At 41.5% G+C, this 19,925-nt stretch overlaps 1 protein-coding gene across 12 annotated transcripts in view; it reads left to right on the forward strand.

Moving 5' to 3' along the window:
* The window catches only part of LOC126986811 (uncharacterized), a 108,987-nt gene that overhangs the window by 37,113 nt on the left and 51,949 nt on the right, over window positions 1–19,925 (forward strand). For 9 of the 12 annotated variants that reach the window (XM_050843183.1, XM_050843178.1, XM_050843185.1 and 6 more), the window contains one exon: window positions 8,417–8,576. The exons of 1 other annotated variant lie outside the window; for it this stretch is intronic. In XM_050843183.1, coding sequence (XP_050699140.1) covers window positions 8,482–8,576 — 95 coding nt within the window. In that variant the 5' untranslated portion in view covers window positions 8,417–8,481. Of the gene's footprint in view, window positions 1–6,618; window positions 6,743–8,416; window positions 8,577–19,925 lie in introns of all 12 variants that reach the window. 2 more of the 12 variants (XM_050843182.1, XM_050843180.1) reach the window with 2 other exon arrangements.

Here is a 19,925-nt window from a genome sequence, read left to right on the forward strand (position 1 = left end):
CAAGAAGATGGACATTGCGGCAGTGGAGGCAGTTGAAAGAAGAGCCACCAAATTGGTACCAACCTTGAAGAACTTGTCATATCCAGAACGACTACAGAAATTAGGCCTTCCAACCCTGTCATACAGACGATCAAGAGGTGATATGATAGAATTGTTCAAGATCATGAATGGAGTGTACGACAGTGATATATGCAGTGGGCTCTTCATGGATCAAGATTATCAAGCTACACGGGGACATAGTAAGAAGATATATAAACAACGTGCCAGGTTAGATATAAGAAAATATTAATTCTGTAATAGAGTGGTGGACATCTGGAACAGCCTCCCTGAAGCAGTAGTGAGTGCACCATCAGTTAAAACCTTTGAAAATATGTTGGATAAGGCATGGAGATCACAGAGACAAAAACTTGAGCACATGGTAGCCATTGATATTGGGCACGGGTCCAGACAACTCGACCACAGAGACCACCCGAACGATCAAAGTAAGAGTTATCTCGAGCCGGGGACACAGGCTTTGTAAGCCTCTTCCGGAATTCTTCTGTGAGTAATCACCTATATATCCAGTATTCCATACACAGGAGGCATACTCAACCAAAGGTCGTATGTGAGATATAAACAAAGTCATCATGAACTTAGGAGACCTACAAAGGTACATTTTAGAAAATTAGCAGATAGACCTGACGCTTTAGTAACAATGGAGCTGATATGTAGGTGGAATCTGAGAGATGTATCAACTAAAACACCTAGATCCTTATGGCTAGTTACCATGGAGATTGGTTGTCCAAGAAGGTAGTAACTGAATAATGTATGTACCTATGTGCTGCCAATCAACAGAGCCATGCTGGAACCTCAAGACAGCACATTTGTCCTTATTCATGTCAAGGCCCCAAGAACTGGCTACAGTACATATACGTATATGCTGTTAATATCATTTTGAATGGATGAGGTACCTAGGGCCAATGAGAGTGGGGAGGCGGCACAAACATTCATGTATAACTTTAAATCATCACCAAAGATTTTGCAATTATTGACTATATACGAGGGTAAGTAGTTGACATATAGTAAATAGAGAAGTGGTCCCAGAACTGAACCTTGTTTCCTCGTTGTGTTGCGTGTTTGGGGTTGTGTCAGGTGTTGGGGGCGGTGGGTGTGTGCAGTGAGCCAAGTAGAGGCACTTGTTATATGCAGTTAGGTGTTAGGTGTTTTTACTGTGATGGGAGTGACTGTATTCCATGTGTTGGCAGTGACATTGTATTCCCTGTGTTGTCCGTTAGGGTGCTATGTGTCTCCTTCGTGGTGGCAGGTGTTGGGGGCCGTGAATGTGTGCAGCGAGTTGGGCTGGGATGGGTGTCAGTAAATATTTTTGGGACTGTTGAGGGAAGGCAGCCCACTAATTTTGAGAGACCGACTGTTTATATCTGATCTAAATATGATGCTTTTCATTATGGAGACAGCTTTATATTTTGGAAATCACCAAATGATTGACTTCTCAATGCTTGAGGTGCACTGCCTCCACCCCACCTCAACCCATTATCACCGGCCCGCATAGTAAAGCACCATTGCCACCATCCCACCCCATTCTGAGCTGTGTCTTTCCACTGGCCCACATCGCAGGTCAAATAAATGCACATTATTAATCCAGATCCTGAAACTAACCTGACGTAACATAACTTCCCTAACGGGGGGGGGGGCCTTTGCTCATTTCAACCCCCTCTGCATTTTCACTTTTCCATCATTATATAAAAATTTCTTCAATTTTCTGGAAGTCAGTCATTGCTGCACCGCATTCATGAACCCAAAAACATCCATAATGTTAGTACGTATATTAACACTGCAAAAGTTGGCTGCCCCTTCCTCAGCAACAGCCAATATTTCCTTTATTGCCATTCCCTATTGTTAGTGTATTTTTCTGCTATTATGTCAATAAAGGCAACCATCTCATGGAATATGGAGATGAGTGTTGCCTCCTCTGCTGCCATTGACAACAATGGTGTATCACACATTTATTGTAAACAGTTGAACATAACAAATTTAACAAATCAATATCTAATGTAACCTAACCTGACCTGACCTAACTATATCATACCTAACACCCCTGTTGCCAAAATACGATGTGCTAGACTGCACTCATAAACTAAATTTGTACATTATAATTTTCTTTTAGTTTTCCAAAAGTCATTAGTAGTTAACACATTCCATGCGACCTGACCCACCGGTGGGTCAGGTGGTTTATTCCCTTGTTGCAGCCTGACCCACCAGGGGTCATTTTGATGCTAATTACTATCCTCCTAATTATCCAATATAGGATCCACCTATTAATATTTTTTTGTATTAAATATTCTCTTTCTATGGATAAGGCATTAAAGAAAGAAAATCAATAAAAATAATATTGTTTGTTGACCATTAAATCATTTCAATTTTACCTTGAATTGAGACTATTATGAAATATGGTAAATGACATTTAATTGGTCTTTTTTTAACTTGAGTGGTTGAAAATTATTTTTTTCTCAAATATCCCTTATATTTTTCCATCATAGAGTATAAATATCAACCAAAAAAAAAACATCACATTTTCAAATAAAAAAAAAATCTTCCTGTTCACAACAAATAAGTATCCTTGGCTTGGAACACATAATGAATAAAGAAAAGATGTGCATTCCCATATTTTGAGTTCATTGTTCTCCCTTTGCATGATATTAGCCATGATGTTTCACACTGAATCAATCCAGGCACATGAATGGACTACCCTCACAAATCATTAGATGACTGACTTTTCAATGGTTGTTGCACCCACCGCCGCCCGCCGCCGCAGCCGCAAAACAACTCACAGAGAGAGGTTCAACATGCATACTGTCTATTTATTTCACTCACCGCTCACACTCGGAAGTGGACACACTAATTGAACAAAACCAGGTAAATTAATGTTTTCCTTGCTGTGTATTCCCCCTGTATGCATACGTGGTGAACAGCAGCGCGACTTGTTTTTGCAAGGAGGTATTTCTCGCAACACAGGCCCACGAATTGTACCACACACGCCGCCGCCATGTCCCGTCCCGCGCTTCATATTTCTGCCGCCCCAAACCGTGAGCCAAATAAATTTAACCAAACCTAACTTAACCTAACCTACCTAACGGGAGGGGGAAGGTTGGCTCCACCCTCCTCAACTTCCTTAAGGAAGGTGATGCAAGCAGTTTTGATGAAAAGTATCTCTTTCTGTGATAGAGTATTGTTATTATTTTAGGGTTTTGACATTTCTAAAGCTGTTGTCACACCAGAAAATCTACCCAGCAACGGACAGAATGTCCATTGCTGGGTATTTGTCCGTTGAGATTTTGTGGTTTGTTAAATCCAAAATCCGTTTAATCGAGAGCCGAGTGTATTTCAGGACAACCCTTGACAAACAATTTTATGGACTGGTTTTGTGGTTCACCGAAAAATGCGCCCACTACAGTTTTAACCCTCTCGTGCACCGTAAAGGTGCTCTCACACATTCCTGGTCCTGGTCGCGACCGTCCCCGATGACTCCCGATAAGCCGATCGGGGCCTGACTGCCGACAAAATAGGCAATAATCCCCAGACCGGCGGCTTACCGCCGGTCTGCCTGCAGTAGACTGGCGGCATACCGCCAGTAAGCCGGCGGTTTACCGCCTGTAGACCGGCGACCATATACGATTTTCGATTTCTCCGACCGGCGACTGCAGCAGGTCAGTCGGCGGTCGACCGCCGGCCTACCGGCGGCAGACCTGCGGCACATCGACGAGCAAACACTTTCCTTGCCACACCCAGTTGGAAGGGTATATAAACGCTCCGGTAAATGTGAGAGATACCAGAGGCGTGGTTGGTAAGATTGATGAATCCGGGCCCCGGACTCTAGATTCTAGGATTAAAGATGAGCTCCGGGAGGGCAGCATGAGCCAATGCAAGACGGCACCACTATAAACACTTGCCTGCGCCAGAACGGGCTGGGCCGACCATCAGGCCCCACCGGGAAGAAGCCTTGGACCGACCATCAGGATCCACCAGGAAGAAGCCTACCGGTGCAATAGGCCAAGACGTAAAAAAAAAAAAATAATATATATATATATATATATATATATATATATATATATATATATATATATATATATATATATATATATATATCTATATATCTATATATATATATATATATATATATATATATATATATATATATATATATATATATATATATATATATATATATATATATATATATATAAAATTCGTTTGTCACATCTATGTTGATTGCTCGGGAGCTGCGGATTTTAAGCAGAGAACTGCCATCACCATCCATTGGTCTTCACTGTTTTGAGGCTGTCGCTAACTTATGAAATTTTACCATTGGGCCCCCCCAAAATTGATTTTCTGGATCCGCCCCTGCATCTATGGTATGTTAAATGAAATTTCAGACAATGAGAAACTAAAAGGAGATGCTTGACTTGCTGCATCAGTTTTTGCAGAGAATATGTGCCTTCTTGAAAATGCATTTATGTGTGTTCTTTGGAACAAGATCCTCCGGCGCTTTCAGAAAGCTAGTACTTTTCTCCAAAGCACAAATATTGATATCAACATGGCTATATCATTGTTTCTATCACTTGAAAGTTTTGTTGCTGAGCTTCGTGGTCAATTTGATGAACTGGAGAATGATGCAAAAAATCTCATGGAAAATGTTCAGCAAGTATATGTATCGGAAAAGGTATGGAAGAAAAGACAGCGGCGTCAAGCTGACGATTCTGCTGAACCTGATGCAGATCTTCAAGATGCACAAAAATTCCGTGTACAGAGTTTTGTTTTCATCACTGACAAGTTACTTGCAAGTTTAGCTCAACGTCGCCAGGCTTATTACAAGATATCTGACGACTTTGCCCTTATCAAGTCATTGAGGGAGATTGATACTGCACAGCTGAGAGTTGATGTATCCAGCTTGGTGAAAAAATACATCAATGACTTGGAACCCCACTGCGAGGATGAATTTGTAACATTCACAGAATTTGTAACCCATTTGAAGTTGGATTGTGATCCTCATGCCCTGTTAAAATACTTAAGGAAGAATCCAGTTGTAGAGTCAACATTTGCCAATGTTTCAACTGTTCTACAACTGTTCTTAACATTACCAGTCACAGTCTGGGAAGGTGAATGTTCATTTTCCAAACTGTCTTTGATCAAAAACAGATTTCCTTCAACAATGACTCAAAAACGACTGAATGCTTTGTCTGTTATGTCAATTGAAAATGATGTCACCTCCTCAATGACATTTGAAACCTTAATTGAATGGTTTTCACAAGAGAAATCAAGAAAACAGGCATTGGTGTAGCTGCTATAGTTACCTATGTACATAAGTATGGTATGTATGCTGCTAATACTGAATATAAAGAAAATAAAGATGATGACAATCTGTATTAAATATATTGTATCATTAATTCATTCTGATGTTTCAATAAAATATGAAATTGTCCAGATCTTGCCTAATTTATTCAAGGGGGGGGCCAGAACTGTGGGTTGTGTAGGGCCCAATGCAAACTTAATCCAGGCCTGTGTATCTTGGAGTGAAAAACTCCAGGAAGAGAAGACAACACTTACGACCCTGGCCAGACTCTCAAGTCTCGACATGTCTTGTGTGGAGGTCTGGTAAGAACTGCTATGCTGACCCGTCACATGCCGTAAGGTCAGAGCAAATTACTTGCTCAGCTTCCGCCTGCCACTCCACCCTTAATCCCCTGGGAAGGCTGAGACCTCACTGAACTTACATTAATGACCTTGCCACTCCACTCCAGGTCTCGCGGGGGTGCTGGCACATGACCTCACTCACTTCATTAGTCACCTGCATGACCTGATCACAGATGCAGGTGTTCGTCTATATTTTGGTACGAAAAAAGGTACGAAAAAATATTGTACTTTCGTACCGTATCGTACTATTAGAAAATATCGTACCGTAATATCATACCGTACTTTTGCCATCCTCTGATTCGTACTGTACCGTAATTTTGTACCGTACCGTACCTTAGTATATGCCTTGGAGAGAGAGAGAGAAAGAGAGAAATGGTGGGGGAGGGGCAGAGCATAAGTGAATCATTTGGTTGGGGAGCATAACTTGTTGAGGGAGGGATACTGTCGTGGAGGTGAAGATTCTAGAGTGCTCCCCAGACTCCTTGAGGGTAGGGTGTGATGGCAGTAAATTAACCCCTTCAGTACGAGGACGCATATACTGCGTCCTTGCGTGCCCTGTACCATATCTGAGGACACGCATACTGCGTCCTGGCTCGCTTTAGCCAATACATGAGTCATTTTATCTTTATATTTATGCTTACATCTCAGAATGATCAATTAATTTATGCTTCTTTATGTGCACCATTTGATTATGCATGTTTTCATATATAATACATGATGATTATGTTGAGTTTATGGCTGAAAACTTGTTACATTCCAAAGTGACATTCGAAATTTGGCGCGCACAGCGATCCTGGATGCGGCATAGGGCGCTGTTTTCACCCGGCCATAGTGAGTTTCTTTACATGCACCATTTAATTTTGCATGTTTTCTTATAAATACATGATGATTTTGTTGAGTTTATGGCTCAAAACTTGTTATATTCAACAGCGGCATTTGAAATTTGGCGCGCGCGGCAATCTCGGATACGGCGCGGGGTGCTGTTTTCGCCCAGCCGTAGTGAAGGGGTTAATGTAAACAACCTCACAGCACAGGTATTTCAAAGTTTATGCAGGTCAGATTTTCATATTTTTTTCTCAATTTTCTCAATTTCTTTTATTTATGACCAGACAGATTTTTGCCGGATACTTAGGGTTTTTGGATACCCAGGGGCTGGATAGTTGGGGTTTTCGGATACCCAGGGGATGGATAGTTGGGGATTTCAGATACCTAGGGGCTGGATAGTTGGGGTTTTCGGATACCCAGGGGATGGATAGTTGGGGATTTCGGATACCTAGGGGCTGGATAGTTGGGGATTTCGGATACCCAGGGGCTGGATAGTTGGGGATTTCGGATACCCAGGGGCTGGATAGTTGGGGATTTCGGATACCTAGGGGATGGATAGTTGGGGATTTCGGATACCTAGGGGCTGGATAGTTGGGGTTTTCGGATACCCAGGGGCTGGATAGTTGGGGTTTTCGGATACCTAGGGGCCAGATAGTTGGGGTTTTCGGATACCCAGGGGCCGGATACTTGGGGTTTTCAGATACCTAGGGGCCAGATAATTGGGGTTTTCGGATACCCAGGGGCCGGATACTTGGGGTTTTCAGATACCCAGGGGCCAGATAATTGGGGTTTTCGGATACCCAGGGGCCGGATACTTGGGGTTTTCAGATACCTAGGGGCCAGATAATTGGGGTTTTCGGATACCCAGGGGCCGGATACTTGGGGTTTTCAGATACCCAGGGGCCAGATAATTGGGGTTTTCGGATACCCAGGGGCCGGATACTTGGGGTTTTCAGATACCCAGGGGCCAGATAATTGGGGTTTTCGGATACCCAGGGGCCGGATACTTGGGGTTTTCAGATACCCAGGGGCCAGATAATTGGGGTTTTCGGATACCCAGGGGCCGGATAGTTGGGGTTTTGCTGTATTTGCCATTTGGCTCCTTTTTTTGCCACTGTCAGGTTTATCTTTGTCCGCATACCTCCCTTCACTCCTTCCAGCACTTGTAGAGAGCTTTAACGCCATATTGAACTAAGTAGATGGCAGGGGGCTATACTGGCAGGAATGATAGGTGGCACTCAACAAGATGTCACATGCAGCAGAGGTCATCACTCACGACTGCTCCATCAGCTGGCTCAACAACATCAACATGGCAGCCAAGCAACTGAAAACTGAGATCATAAATGTATATCACTGAAAGTCTTTTGTCAAGGAAATACAGCAGTAATAGTTAACATGCATTTACTATTGGGAAACACTTGTCAAATGCAGGACTGTGGTCTCCAAATCCACTTTACTATTTGCTGGGGAGAGAATATGGTTCCCAAATGAAAATCAGGGTAGCGAATGATTGGTGTCACCAAATGTGAATCCACCAAATCCAAACACACCAAATGTGAGACTTTACTGTTTCAATGTCACACAAAAAACATTCTTGCTAATAAAGAGTTTTCAGGTACCAATTAGATGTTGGTGAGGCCCTGCTGTATGGAACAATAGCATACTGCTTTGCTTAGGTAGGATCTGTAATAGGCTGCTTTTTCAAACGTATTAAACATTCATAGATTATTTATTTAATTCAATATTCCTTATGTACTGACTGATCCCGAATTCCAACTCAAAAAATGCTGACTCAAACTGGTTTGACTGTATTATTATTGTTATTATTATTAGCTATTATTGCTGTTGTTGTTATTTTATTGTTGTATTTTCTCTAGCATCAACTTTTTTAATATATTTGCAGAACTGTTTGGTGCTGAAAATTGATGCCAACAAAATTGCCTCAGTTGTTAATAAGTCAAGTTGGAGATGGAGGAGGATGACTTTGCCATCACAGAAAGGAATGACTTTTTCTCTCCCACACTTCAGACATCATTGTGGAAGGAACTAAATAATGGAGACAGGTGAGGAGGCCACAACAGTTTGGTACAGTAGTGCTAATCATTTCTACCCTTTCACCAGTAGAAGCTCAAAAATGCAATCTAAAAATTATTGGTCCAGACCGGCAAAGTCACAAAAATAACACAACCTTAAAAAAAAATTCTGCTCATGTAAAGGTACGTGAAGGCATTTCCGACTCAAATCCATGTTTCTCGGCGACTATGCTGTTACCAGCATTGCCATAGAGACAAGAGATTGGGAACATTTCATTCAGCTGTGAAGGGGCCACTGATTCCCAATCCTCACTATTTTCTTCATTTTTAATCATAAATCATGCAAGTTATAACTATCACAGTATACACTTGTGAAGTTCAAGTGTTTAAGGGGAGCGGCCATTTTTTACCATTTTTATTCTTATTCAATGGGTTATTGTCATGACTTATATACCAGACGTAAAGGACACCCTATGCATAAGATTTAGCCCCAAAAAAAAAAATCTATCTATTACCTTTCCATTTTTTACCAATAACTTTTTGGAAAATTTGAAGTTTTTTTGAAAAGGCTATTTCTACTATGATAATTGCTCTACATGAGAATAATTATCATAGTACAAGAACCATGTTTAGGCCAATGAAAGTATAGTGAAAAATTGTATCAGTAATCAGTAGTTTAACCCTCTCGCGCACCATAAGTTTCAATAAGTTTTCTTTTCCCCGCTCATTTCAAACATCGGTTCTCTCGCTGGTCGAGGCAGTTTTTTGGCGCGCCGAAAAAATTTGTTTCTCAGCTACTTTCTTCCCCCAAACCTGCATTTATCATTATACATAATATATCAATGGCTTCCTTATTTGTTGTAGTTTTTCATGAATCAATAAAGAAATAATAATAGTAATTCATAGGACCATTTATAGACATGGAATAAAGTGCACATTAACAATTTTTCTACTTAGGTCATGTTTTCACCTCCATAACTAAAAACTTTGTGGGTCAACTTTTCAAGGTAGATGTATTTATAATAGCAGAATTTTATCAGGATTCTTATGGTTCCTTCAAATCTCCAATCGAACAATTAGCACCATGAAATATTTGCAGAAAAGTAAAAATATCTAGTAGGGGAGGAGGGAGCGGGTCTAGCGGGGATGGAAGTATGACTTCTGTCCCCCATGCTGCCCCATTCCATGCCTTCATTTCCTTCTGAATCTAAGTTTTTCGCTCATCACTTTCTCTCGCAAAGTGGGGAATGCTTTCTGTAACACTCTCACCACTACTTGCACTGTCTGAGTATGTACTCCGTGCCATTATGTATTTGCGTCCTTACGTAATTCACAAAATATAATACGCTACTGCCTGTAGAGAGAATAGAATACAAATTACACCCCAAAAAAATCACTGTATTGCACTATATAACACTATTATCACGGTTATGTGGTGGGCCGCATGGGCGCACGGAAACCCACCAAAAAGTTTAAAGCCCACAGCCCACTGATGAGAGAGTGACCGGAAACTGTCTTGGTTTTCTCAACCGCGCTTAAATCTGTGCACACGGAGAGTGTTGCCAATCAGCTCATTTCGGAGAGGGTGAGGAAACTTACCATCAAACAAAAAATGACGCGATTGGAGTGAATATAACTATTTAAAAGTAATATTTTTGTTCAAATTGACACCAATGGTGTCACGGTGCACTTTGGCCCTAAAAAAAAATTTCCCCACATTGGCATCACGGTGCGCAAGAGGGTTAAGGAATATAAATTTTCAAACTTTCATGGTCATAATTTCCCCCTAAAAATTCTGACATAAATACACCATAATTCAGTCACTTCATCTACAAGAAAAAAACTCGCTATAGATTGATTCTTACAAGTCTAGGCAAGGTTTTGTTGTTGGTTTCATTGAAATCGGTTGAAAAATGGAGGAGAAATTGAAGTTCAAAGGTACATAACTAACATTTTGAGATACAGCAGGTAAAGTTTTGAATGCAGAACATTCAAACATGGCGCAGTGATATCATGTCATTTATCCTTTCATTTATTTGTAATGATATATAAAAAGATATATCTTCATGTTCAGTCATATATTTTAAAGTCCAGGCATAAAATATTATATGTCTGTAAGGCTCCTGGTCCCCCCCCCTGCCTCAGCTTGAGGTGGGGTACTAGCTCACAAAGGAGGGGTGTCATAGATGCCAAGCTACTCATTGTTGCCAGGTTTGTTTCAGAATGCTCCTGGATCATAATGTCACCTCTTTCTTCTCCTCTTTGATGTTCTTGGATCTCTTCCTCATGCTTTTCTTTTTAGTATCTTTTTTCTTGAATTTCAAGTGAATAGTTGAGGGCTGTTGATTTTATTCCAAGATGTTCCAAGAAATTTACTTTGTTGTATCCAAAATTATAGTGAAGGAAGGTGATTTGGGAAACAAATTGGGCTCTTGATGCTCCAGCAAACTTGACTTTTTGACATCTTTTCCAGATCTTTGAATGGAAGCTTTCATTCGCGTTCTGAGCAAGCCCCCGAACGCATCGCTCCAGTAGATCTTTAGTTGCCAGGGACTCATAAACTTGTCTGACCTTTTCCTCACTCTCTGCATCAAGATTTATTACTAAAGATGACCTTTTGAATTTGATCTTCTCTCTTTCTTCTCCTTTTGTGAGTGCAGCTTGGTAGTTGCACCATGAGTTTTCTCCCTGCTGGCAAAGTCCATGCATGGCGTGGATGTGTCTTAACATAAGAAAATAAGAATGTAGGAGTCTGCCGGTAGGCCTGTACGAGGCAGCTCCTCTGAACCTAATCTCCCGTGTAGCTCCCGTGTATCTAACCCCACCTAATATCGCTGTCCATGAATTTATCTAATCTATTTTTGAATGTGACAATTGTATTGGCACTCACCACATGACTGCTAAGCCTATTCCACTCATCCACCACTCTGTTAGTAAACCAATTTTTGCCTATGTCCCTGTTGAATCTGAATTTATCCAGTTTAAACCTATTACTTCGTGTCCTACCCGGTTTTCTTACCAACAAAACCTTATGAATATCCCCCTTATTAACCCTTTCCTTGCGCGCAGTCTGGACGCGACTATCCCCTCAGGCGCAGTCAGGGAGCCCAATGGGGGGGTTCTTTTAACCTCTGTATCTCAAAAACTATTCATCACAGCTAAAAACCAAAAACACCACTGGAAAGAGGAGGTCCAGATCTATAGGAGTCGGTTATGTATGCCTCTCTTGCAAACGTACATGCACGTTCAGGGAGTGTTGAATGTTAACACTTACGTCGGTGCGTGCGGGATGATCAGCCATATTGAGGTAACTGCGGACATCTCTTTTTCAGACTCTGGCAAGGGAGTATTGCCAACTGCAATATTTACAACTATTTGGTCAAAGAATCAGTCAGGTGATAGGTGAAGCTATGCAAAAATGCCGCTATATTGGACAAGAACATCCACCAGTTACTTGTCCGTAGATTTGCCGCACTGGGCTGATATGATTTTCCACCAAATTTAGTGAAGAACCCACTCAATTGGCAATCCTGTGTTGTGAGAATTAGTGTTGGAACACACTCATACGCGGGAGATTTGAGTGCGGGTGGAGCTCGCAGCGAGCGTTTAGCGCCACCAGCAGATATGCCTAACGCCCGCTGCAAGCGTTTAGCAATGAAAGGGTTAAAGCCCTTCATCCATTTATAAACCTCGATCATGTCTCCACGCACCCTTCGCCTTTCTAGAGAATGCAAGTTTAACTGTTTGAGTGTTTCCTCGTATGGCAAGTTTCTTAACCTCTGAATCATCTTAGTCACCCTCCTCTGCACCGATTCTAACATTTTGATATCCATTCTATTGTAAGGTGACCAGAACTGAACCGCATAGTCAAGATGAGGTCTAACTAATGCTAAATATAGTTTGAGGAGTCTTGGTGCTAAACACATGATGGAATGTGGCCATGACTGCTTTCTGCATTTCCACCGATGGTTTATTTATACAGTAAAACCCCGATTATCCGAAATGGAAGGGGGGAAGCCTCTTTCGGATAAGCCGATTTTTCGGATAATCCGGATTTATGGCCGCCATTTTGATCGCCGCCAGTTTGATCGTCGGCATTGTGTCTTGCTTTCTCGTTTGGATGAATATCACTTTGATCTTGCACCTTGGTTCTTATTTTCTCATTAGAACACATGTAGCTAGTATGGACAGACCATTAGCCAGGATGGATGAGGATGCTGTCGCTGCTGCTTTTTATCTAAAAGTGTGAAGTGAAGTGTGAAGTGTGTGACGCGACTGCCGCCGACTGACGATGTAAACAATGAAACCAAACAAACACACGCTACGCTAAACAAAGTAGTATGCTTAAAACATGTGATGTAAATGTTTTATTGTATGTTTGTCTGTGTGTCTCCTTGTCTGGACCAGTGTATGTTGATACTTGTGAGCGTTGCAGATCTGAATTGTGAATGTTGCAGAGTGCGATTGTGAATGGTTGTGCAAGCTTGCAAGTGTGACCTTGATGCATCGTGCAGGTGGAGACACAGTATGATGACTCATATTATCGCTTTAACTCGTATGTTGGAAGGGAATGTGGCATGGAGTGGAGAGGGGAGTCGTGTTTGTGTCATTGTCTTGAGAGTACGGTGTGAGAGTAGTCGTGCAGTAGTTTGTTCGTTCGCCGCACCTACGTCCTTGCTGGGGCGAAGGTGCAGACGTGGTGTTGTTGAGAGTTTGTTTAATGTTTTTTGTCTAATACATTGATCTATTCGTTACAAGCTATTTCGGCAATACGTATTAGAAAGCATATTCATTTTTAACTGTTCTTATCAATTTTAAATGTGTTAATATAGTACATATGTAGTTACTTTTATTTATTTTTGATGTTTTATAACGTTTTAGTATAGAAAAAAAAAATTAATCGCATTATCCAGATCAATTTCGGATAATCCGCTTTCGGATAATCCGCTTTCGGATAATCGGGGTTTTACTGTATTGCTTCTTATTGCTCTTCCTTAGTATGATGTCAGGGTAGCAATGGTGGTGTCAGACACTTTGTTCTTTTCACCCAGGGTACTCAGTCTCCTTCTTATTCCAGTCTATGTTACAGTCTCCACTCTGTCTTCATCTCCCAGCTTCCTCTGTCGTGTTTCCTTCCTCTTCTGAACGTGACTTATGCATTCCAATTTTGTGACCATCACTAACCATATTTCTGTATCTGAAGCCTAGGGACTCTGATCTTGCAAACATCCTCAGTGCTGCTTCTTGTTCCATGGCTGCTGATGATCCCTCATAGTTCTTGGCGCATTCTTCGTCGTGCAGGGTCCTCCAGACATTGAATTCTTCTTCAGAAATTTTTCCATCTTTCAGTTGTCCTTCTTTGATGCTGCACATTTGGCAAAACTTGTTCAGCACCTCATTATCAACGACAAAGCCAGTGGAAACTTCAGTGATGACTCCCATGCTAATCTGTGAAGTATGCCCTCTCTTCATCCACAAGCCATCGTAGGAAATGTCGATGCTGAGTCTTCCATCTTTATCAGGAACAGTGTCCATGTGTTGCATGCAGTGCCGGTGGATAGCCTCATACACTATTTTCTGCTTCACAGTGAAAAAGTCTTCCATTTCTTGATAAAGATATTTCATATGCCTGTAATATTTATTATTACCCACTACAGGCATGCCATATAACCCTTGTAATCTTCGTAAGCCAACATATCCAAAATCTTCTATGACTGACTGGTGTACTGCGGCGACATTTCTTCTGTAGAGCGGAGAACGTAGTTGTGCGGATGATTTACATAGTGCAGGTGTTGAGGTGATCTTTTCATTACAGCCTCACAGTGTAGGTCAATGACAGTCTCAAAACCATCTGGTGAAAACTGAACATTGTAATCGTCGCCACACAAGCATTGGGTGGACAATATTTCTCTTGTTGTTTCTTGCCTTTTACTATACATTCTTCTTCGCTTGAGTCTTGTTTTCCGGATCTTCTTCCAGTAATGTTCTTCGTAGGTCATAGCGAGGTGTTGTGGGCGTTGTTTGTGCAGCAGGAGTGGTGCATGTGGTCGACGGGTCAGAAGAGCCAGAGGTGGGAGGTGGCAAGGTTGGTGAGTGTGGTCTGGGTGCGGCACTTGCTAAACCTCTGTCTTCGACTGTGACCTCTGCTGTCTTTTTCTCATGTTTTATGTTCTGTTTTGCTTCTACAAGATGCATATACTTCTTAGATTGCCGTCCAATTCTCAGAAATGCCAGGAACAGCCCGGAAGCATGACGCGGTTGGGGCCTGGGGAGTATATCAGGAGGGCAAAGCAGCGCAGCCTCATTCTGATAAGATCAGATGGGCCCTGAGGCTGTATGTGTGTGTGAGCCGTGGTATAGAGAAGGATAAATGCCAGATGTCACTAACAGGGTAACATGTTTCTCGAAAATAATTGCAATAATCAATGTATTACATGCCCAGTACATATCATAATGTCAAGTTTGATGCATGGGGGGTCCATTATACACCCATAAGAAAAAAAGTAATGCAAATTTTAATGAAAAACTTTGTAATTAGATTAGGGCATACGCAGCTGAGGATTTTTTCTTCAGGTTTTCATTTTTGACCGATTTTCTTTGTTTTTCCCCATGTCGGCCCCCTTAATGCATAGCATAAGTGTGATAGAATTCAGATATACGATTAAATTATATGTGTCGGAAATTTTTGTATGTAAAATTACAGTCATGCCTCGGTTTAGGAGTTTAAGGAATCCGTTTCACAAAAAAAAAAAAAATTTATCTTTATGCCAATTAATATTATTTAATTACACATTAATTGGGGTTGTTCCAAGATGGATATGTGCAATTTGAAGTGGAATTCGAAGAATATTTTTTGCAGTTTTTCGACCCTTAACCTGTGCGTGTCGGGTGACGGGAATTCCCATTCGGGCGGAGAGCGTCGGGTGGCGGGAGTTCCCGCCCTCTGCTGTCCCGCCAAGAATTGTACTCCCGTGATGTAATTATTGTGTCCAGTGGTTGATGGCAATCCCTGTCCTACATTTCACGCCACCTCCCAGAGCACTACAGACCACTATGATGGAGAGACATGCTGAGAATGATTTCCCCTTGTCCGGATACGTGGAGGAAGGGAGCGCACCAGCAGGCCCCTGCTCCTCTACCCCTAATCTAAGAGAGCGCGCTAAGCCACCGTATAAGGGAAATTTGAATAACAGCGGTAATAAGAGCCCTGTTCGAGGAGAGGCAGAAAAGTCATTCAGTTTTGTAAGGAGGTATTTTTATATGAGCTACAAACATGCATAATATGTAGCCTAATATGTGTATATATTCCATAATTATATTGTGTTTACAAAAGCTTTTTTTGTGCATATAATGGCAAAAAACACATTCAGTTTCGTAAGGAGTTATTTTGATGATCATCAAACAGCAGAAACATTCAGTTTTGTAAGGAGTTATTTTTATATAAGCTACAAACATGCGTAATATATAGGTTCCTTGCACCTACGTCACATATTTCCCACAATGCACCAGACTCTATCAGCTGAGTGTGTTTACATTTTGTTGTTTGGGTCCACGGCTTGTTTCAGGCGCTGTGTTTAGAGACCACTCCTCGTATTATTACCAGCTTCCAGTGGCTGCAGCACACAGATATGATGAAATAATATCTGTTATAGGAAATGTAGATCCTTATATCATAGATAATGATTGTTTTCACGATGATGAGGCCGGGGGGGCGGGAGGTCCAATCGTAAGACCAACTCTAATAATATTGTTTCAAGTGCCTCTGCTACTGCAAATATTAATGCTGATGGTAGTGATGATAGATACTGTGGATTGTGTAGAGGTAACATGGATGACAGTTGCATAGGCTGTGATAAGTGCCCCCTATGGTTTCAGGACTCCTCTGTACGGGTCTGCCCAGTCAATTATACAGTCATTAAAAGAGGGTGGAGATGCTTTACTGTTTATCTGTACTGGATGCAGAGTTGTGAATTCCGGCGGGGCTCGTGGTGTTGGTGGGGGAGGCAGGTGCACTGGGGACAGTGGTAGTAACAACCTTGCCCTAAGCAGCTCCATGAGACTGTTAGGGCCCTTTGCTTTGTACTTCTGTTAAGGCTTTATCTGAGCAGGTTACTGTCTTGACTGACCAGGTGTCGGTTGCGGTCAGGCCTTGCACCCATGGCAGCGCCAGTTGTCAAGCTAATGCTGGGCTTAGCCAGGCCATAGCTGGCACTGGTGTTTGGGGAAACCCTCCAACAGAATCTCAAGATCTTAGTCTTATAATCAGGAAGGAGATTGTTGAAATTGAGGAGAGATGCAAACTTAAAGACTCCATAATTTTTCGTGGTATCATGGCTACCAACTTGACAGAAGCTAAAAACACATTATCTCAAATTTCAGAGTATTTTCTCGGAACTCAGTTTCCATTACTAGACTTGCATGGTCTCAATCAAGTGAAAGGAATTTAATGAGTCAAGTGCTCGAACCAAGATCTTCGCACTGACTTAATGCTTGAAGCTAAATCCCTCAAAGATAGTGATCAATTCTCCAACATCTATATCAACTGGAACTTGACTTATATTCAGAGGCAGGAGTTATATGCTAGATGACAGAGCCTTGCGAATAGAGTCTTACGAATAGGAGAACAGAGTCTTCTCAAAGGAGTCAGTCTGGACAGGCACAGGGGCCCGGGGAGTCTGTGGGTACTGCTCCAACCCCGAGCCCTGGTGTTGGCCCAGATAATGGAGAGGAACGCCCACATGCCCCTTTAGAGAATTAAATTTTGTTCTTGTAAATGTAAATAGCCTTAGTAATAAGATTAATTTACTGTGTCACTTAATTGATGAGAACAGGATTGACTTTGCTGCAATAACAGAAACATGGCTGTTACCTTCCGTATTTGACTCATTCATAATAATCCCTAATTATAACATATTTAGAAGTGACACACCTAGTTCCACACCCAAGCACAGAGTATGTATTTGTACACAACAGGCTAAATTCTGTATCCTGTCAATAATATCTATGTGTTGCTCCATGCCTGTGGAGCTCATCCTGGTAAGAAATGTTGGCACCTGGCTGAGTAGCATGTCTATTCAAAGAATGTAGTCCCTGATGAACAGCTGTGGGAGGCCATCACCACAAAAGTCAAAATATTTGTCAACAGGTGTGTTGCCAGAACTCCTGGCTACCGTGTACACACGTAGGCCGTCACATATGAGTCTATGTAATATTCAGGGTGCTCAGGAAATATGGTGCACATGTAGACAGCATGAATATGGTAGGATGATCCAGTGTGACAACAATATGTGTGCGACTCGCTGGTTTCACATTTCCTGTATGAAGCTGAAGAGAGTGCCCAAAGGAAAATGGCACTGCCCTAATTGTAGACATAAATAAATTTCAGATGAAAATGTATTTGAAGGTATAATATAAGTGTTTTCTCTAGTCCATAGTCATCGCCATCCTCTAGTCCACAGTAATATCTTAACCCTCTCGCGCACGATGACGCGTTTCGCGTCATCAAAGGTAAAAGGTCCTGGCGCACGATGACGCGAAACGCGTCATGAAAGTAAAAAAATTGATTAAAAATTAAGTTTTCGGTGGAAGTGCGTCAAATTTGGAGTGTCATTTATTGGGATAAGTTTCTTAATGGTAACATATGGCAACCTTTCTAAGGAGCGTAAATGAGGAGCGTGGAGTGATTTTTAGTTGTTAGCCTACTCTGACGGGAGAAGAAAAAATACAGGTTTCTTGGTGTAACTCAGGAACTAATAGACGTGTGAAGATTTTTAGGATACCATAAGAATCCACACTAAAGTCCGCTTCGAAACATATATTCGGCTAAAAAAGTTGGCCCACAAAATTTCGAGATAGCAAGTGGGGAAGAGTTGGTACTTAGGATTTATTGTCTACAATACTCTATAAGGAGACTTGAAACGAGTTTCTATTGTTTATATATATTTTTTCCTTTATTTTTATTTGCGCATGTTCTAATATAAGTCTTTATGAAGCCATTGATACCAAATTTATTGGGGTACGATATATCTGTGATGGTAAAATACGTACTGGAATGTGAGTTTTGCGGCGGCAAAAAAAGGCTGGTCGGGCCTGAGAGATGCATGGTGAGTGGAAGAGAAACTTACTGGAAACTTACTGTGAGCTAGAGGGTTAATATATTCTGATGCAAAGTTATTTATTTGTACGTCTTCTCAACCCATTATTTAGTAAATTCAGAATGATTGTCTGTATGTCACTGCTATTGCCATGATTTACATTGAATGTATATATGTTGCCCTTAGTCCTCCTCTAGTCCACATTAATATATTGATATAATCTGATGCAAAGTTATTTGTATGTCTTATTTCTCAACCCATCTTTTAGTAATTTCATAATGGTCTCCTGGGCTAAGACCAAGGTACAGGTGTTTGGGGGTTTGCTAGATGAAGCAGTACAGTCTTTTCGAGCGTGTGGTGAGGCAGTCTTATGACAGATTTATGTGGCCCACGGCATTATGGACTCGCTCAGCCAGAGTATATTGCATTGTTAATACCTGTGCAGAAGGACAAAGATCCAGATCTTCAAGTCGCTTGTGCTCCCTGTCTTACTCTATGGCTGTGAGACATGGACACTGAATAGCAACTTGGAGAGGCGGATTGATGCCTTTGGTAATGGGTGTCTACGCAGGATCATAGGGTATCGCTGGAATGACTGTGTCAAATCAACGATTATTGCATGAGACTGATTCGACACCTATTACTTGCCATGAGGTACGTACTTGGGACGGGAAGGGGGCCTGCATGGAGACTAGACCAGAGGAACCCCCGAGGCTGGCGTCATAGGGTGGATGTGGCGACGTGCTCCCCAGCGTATGCCCCAATTGATTGAGATAATGATAGTCTGTATGTCACTGTTAATGCCATGATTTACATTTGGGCCATCTTAACACACAAAAAAAGTGGGTCTTATTAGGCCTGTCAAGGCTTCTATCCATAGGCCCCCCTCCCCCATTAAAAAGGGTTACTAAGAGACACTATATGGTTATAGTAACAATCTTTGTTTTTACTTTATTGTATGAAAATGGATAATGTAATTAATTGGATTACATTTACCAATTAATTTAATCTGCCATCCCACTTGTTGGGAAGAAGGCTAGATTAAAAATTACATATTAAGCAAATAAGTAATTAAATTACATTCATGAAGTCATTGGTACAATGCCTGGACAACAGTTAACAAGTGCACAACATATCCTAACTATTTTATCTAGCGTAGTCTCATTGCTGTCATTACCTTTTACTAATTCTATTGGAAGTGGACCTTGAAAAATCTTATATTTACGACGAACCAACCCAATTACTCTCTCTACATGAATTCTTACATTGGCAATTTTCCTAGTAT

Source organism: Eriocheir sinensis, chromosome 63 (assembly GCF_024679095.1).
Source record: "Eriocheir sinensis breed Jianghai 21 chromosome 63, ASM2467909v1, whole genome shotgun sequence".
Classification (NCBI taxonomy): domain Eukaryota; kingdom Metazoa; phylum Arthropoda; class Malacostraca; order Decapoda; family Varunidae; genus Eriocheir; species Eriocheir sinensis.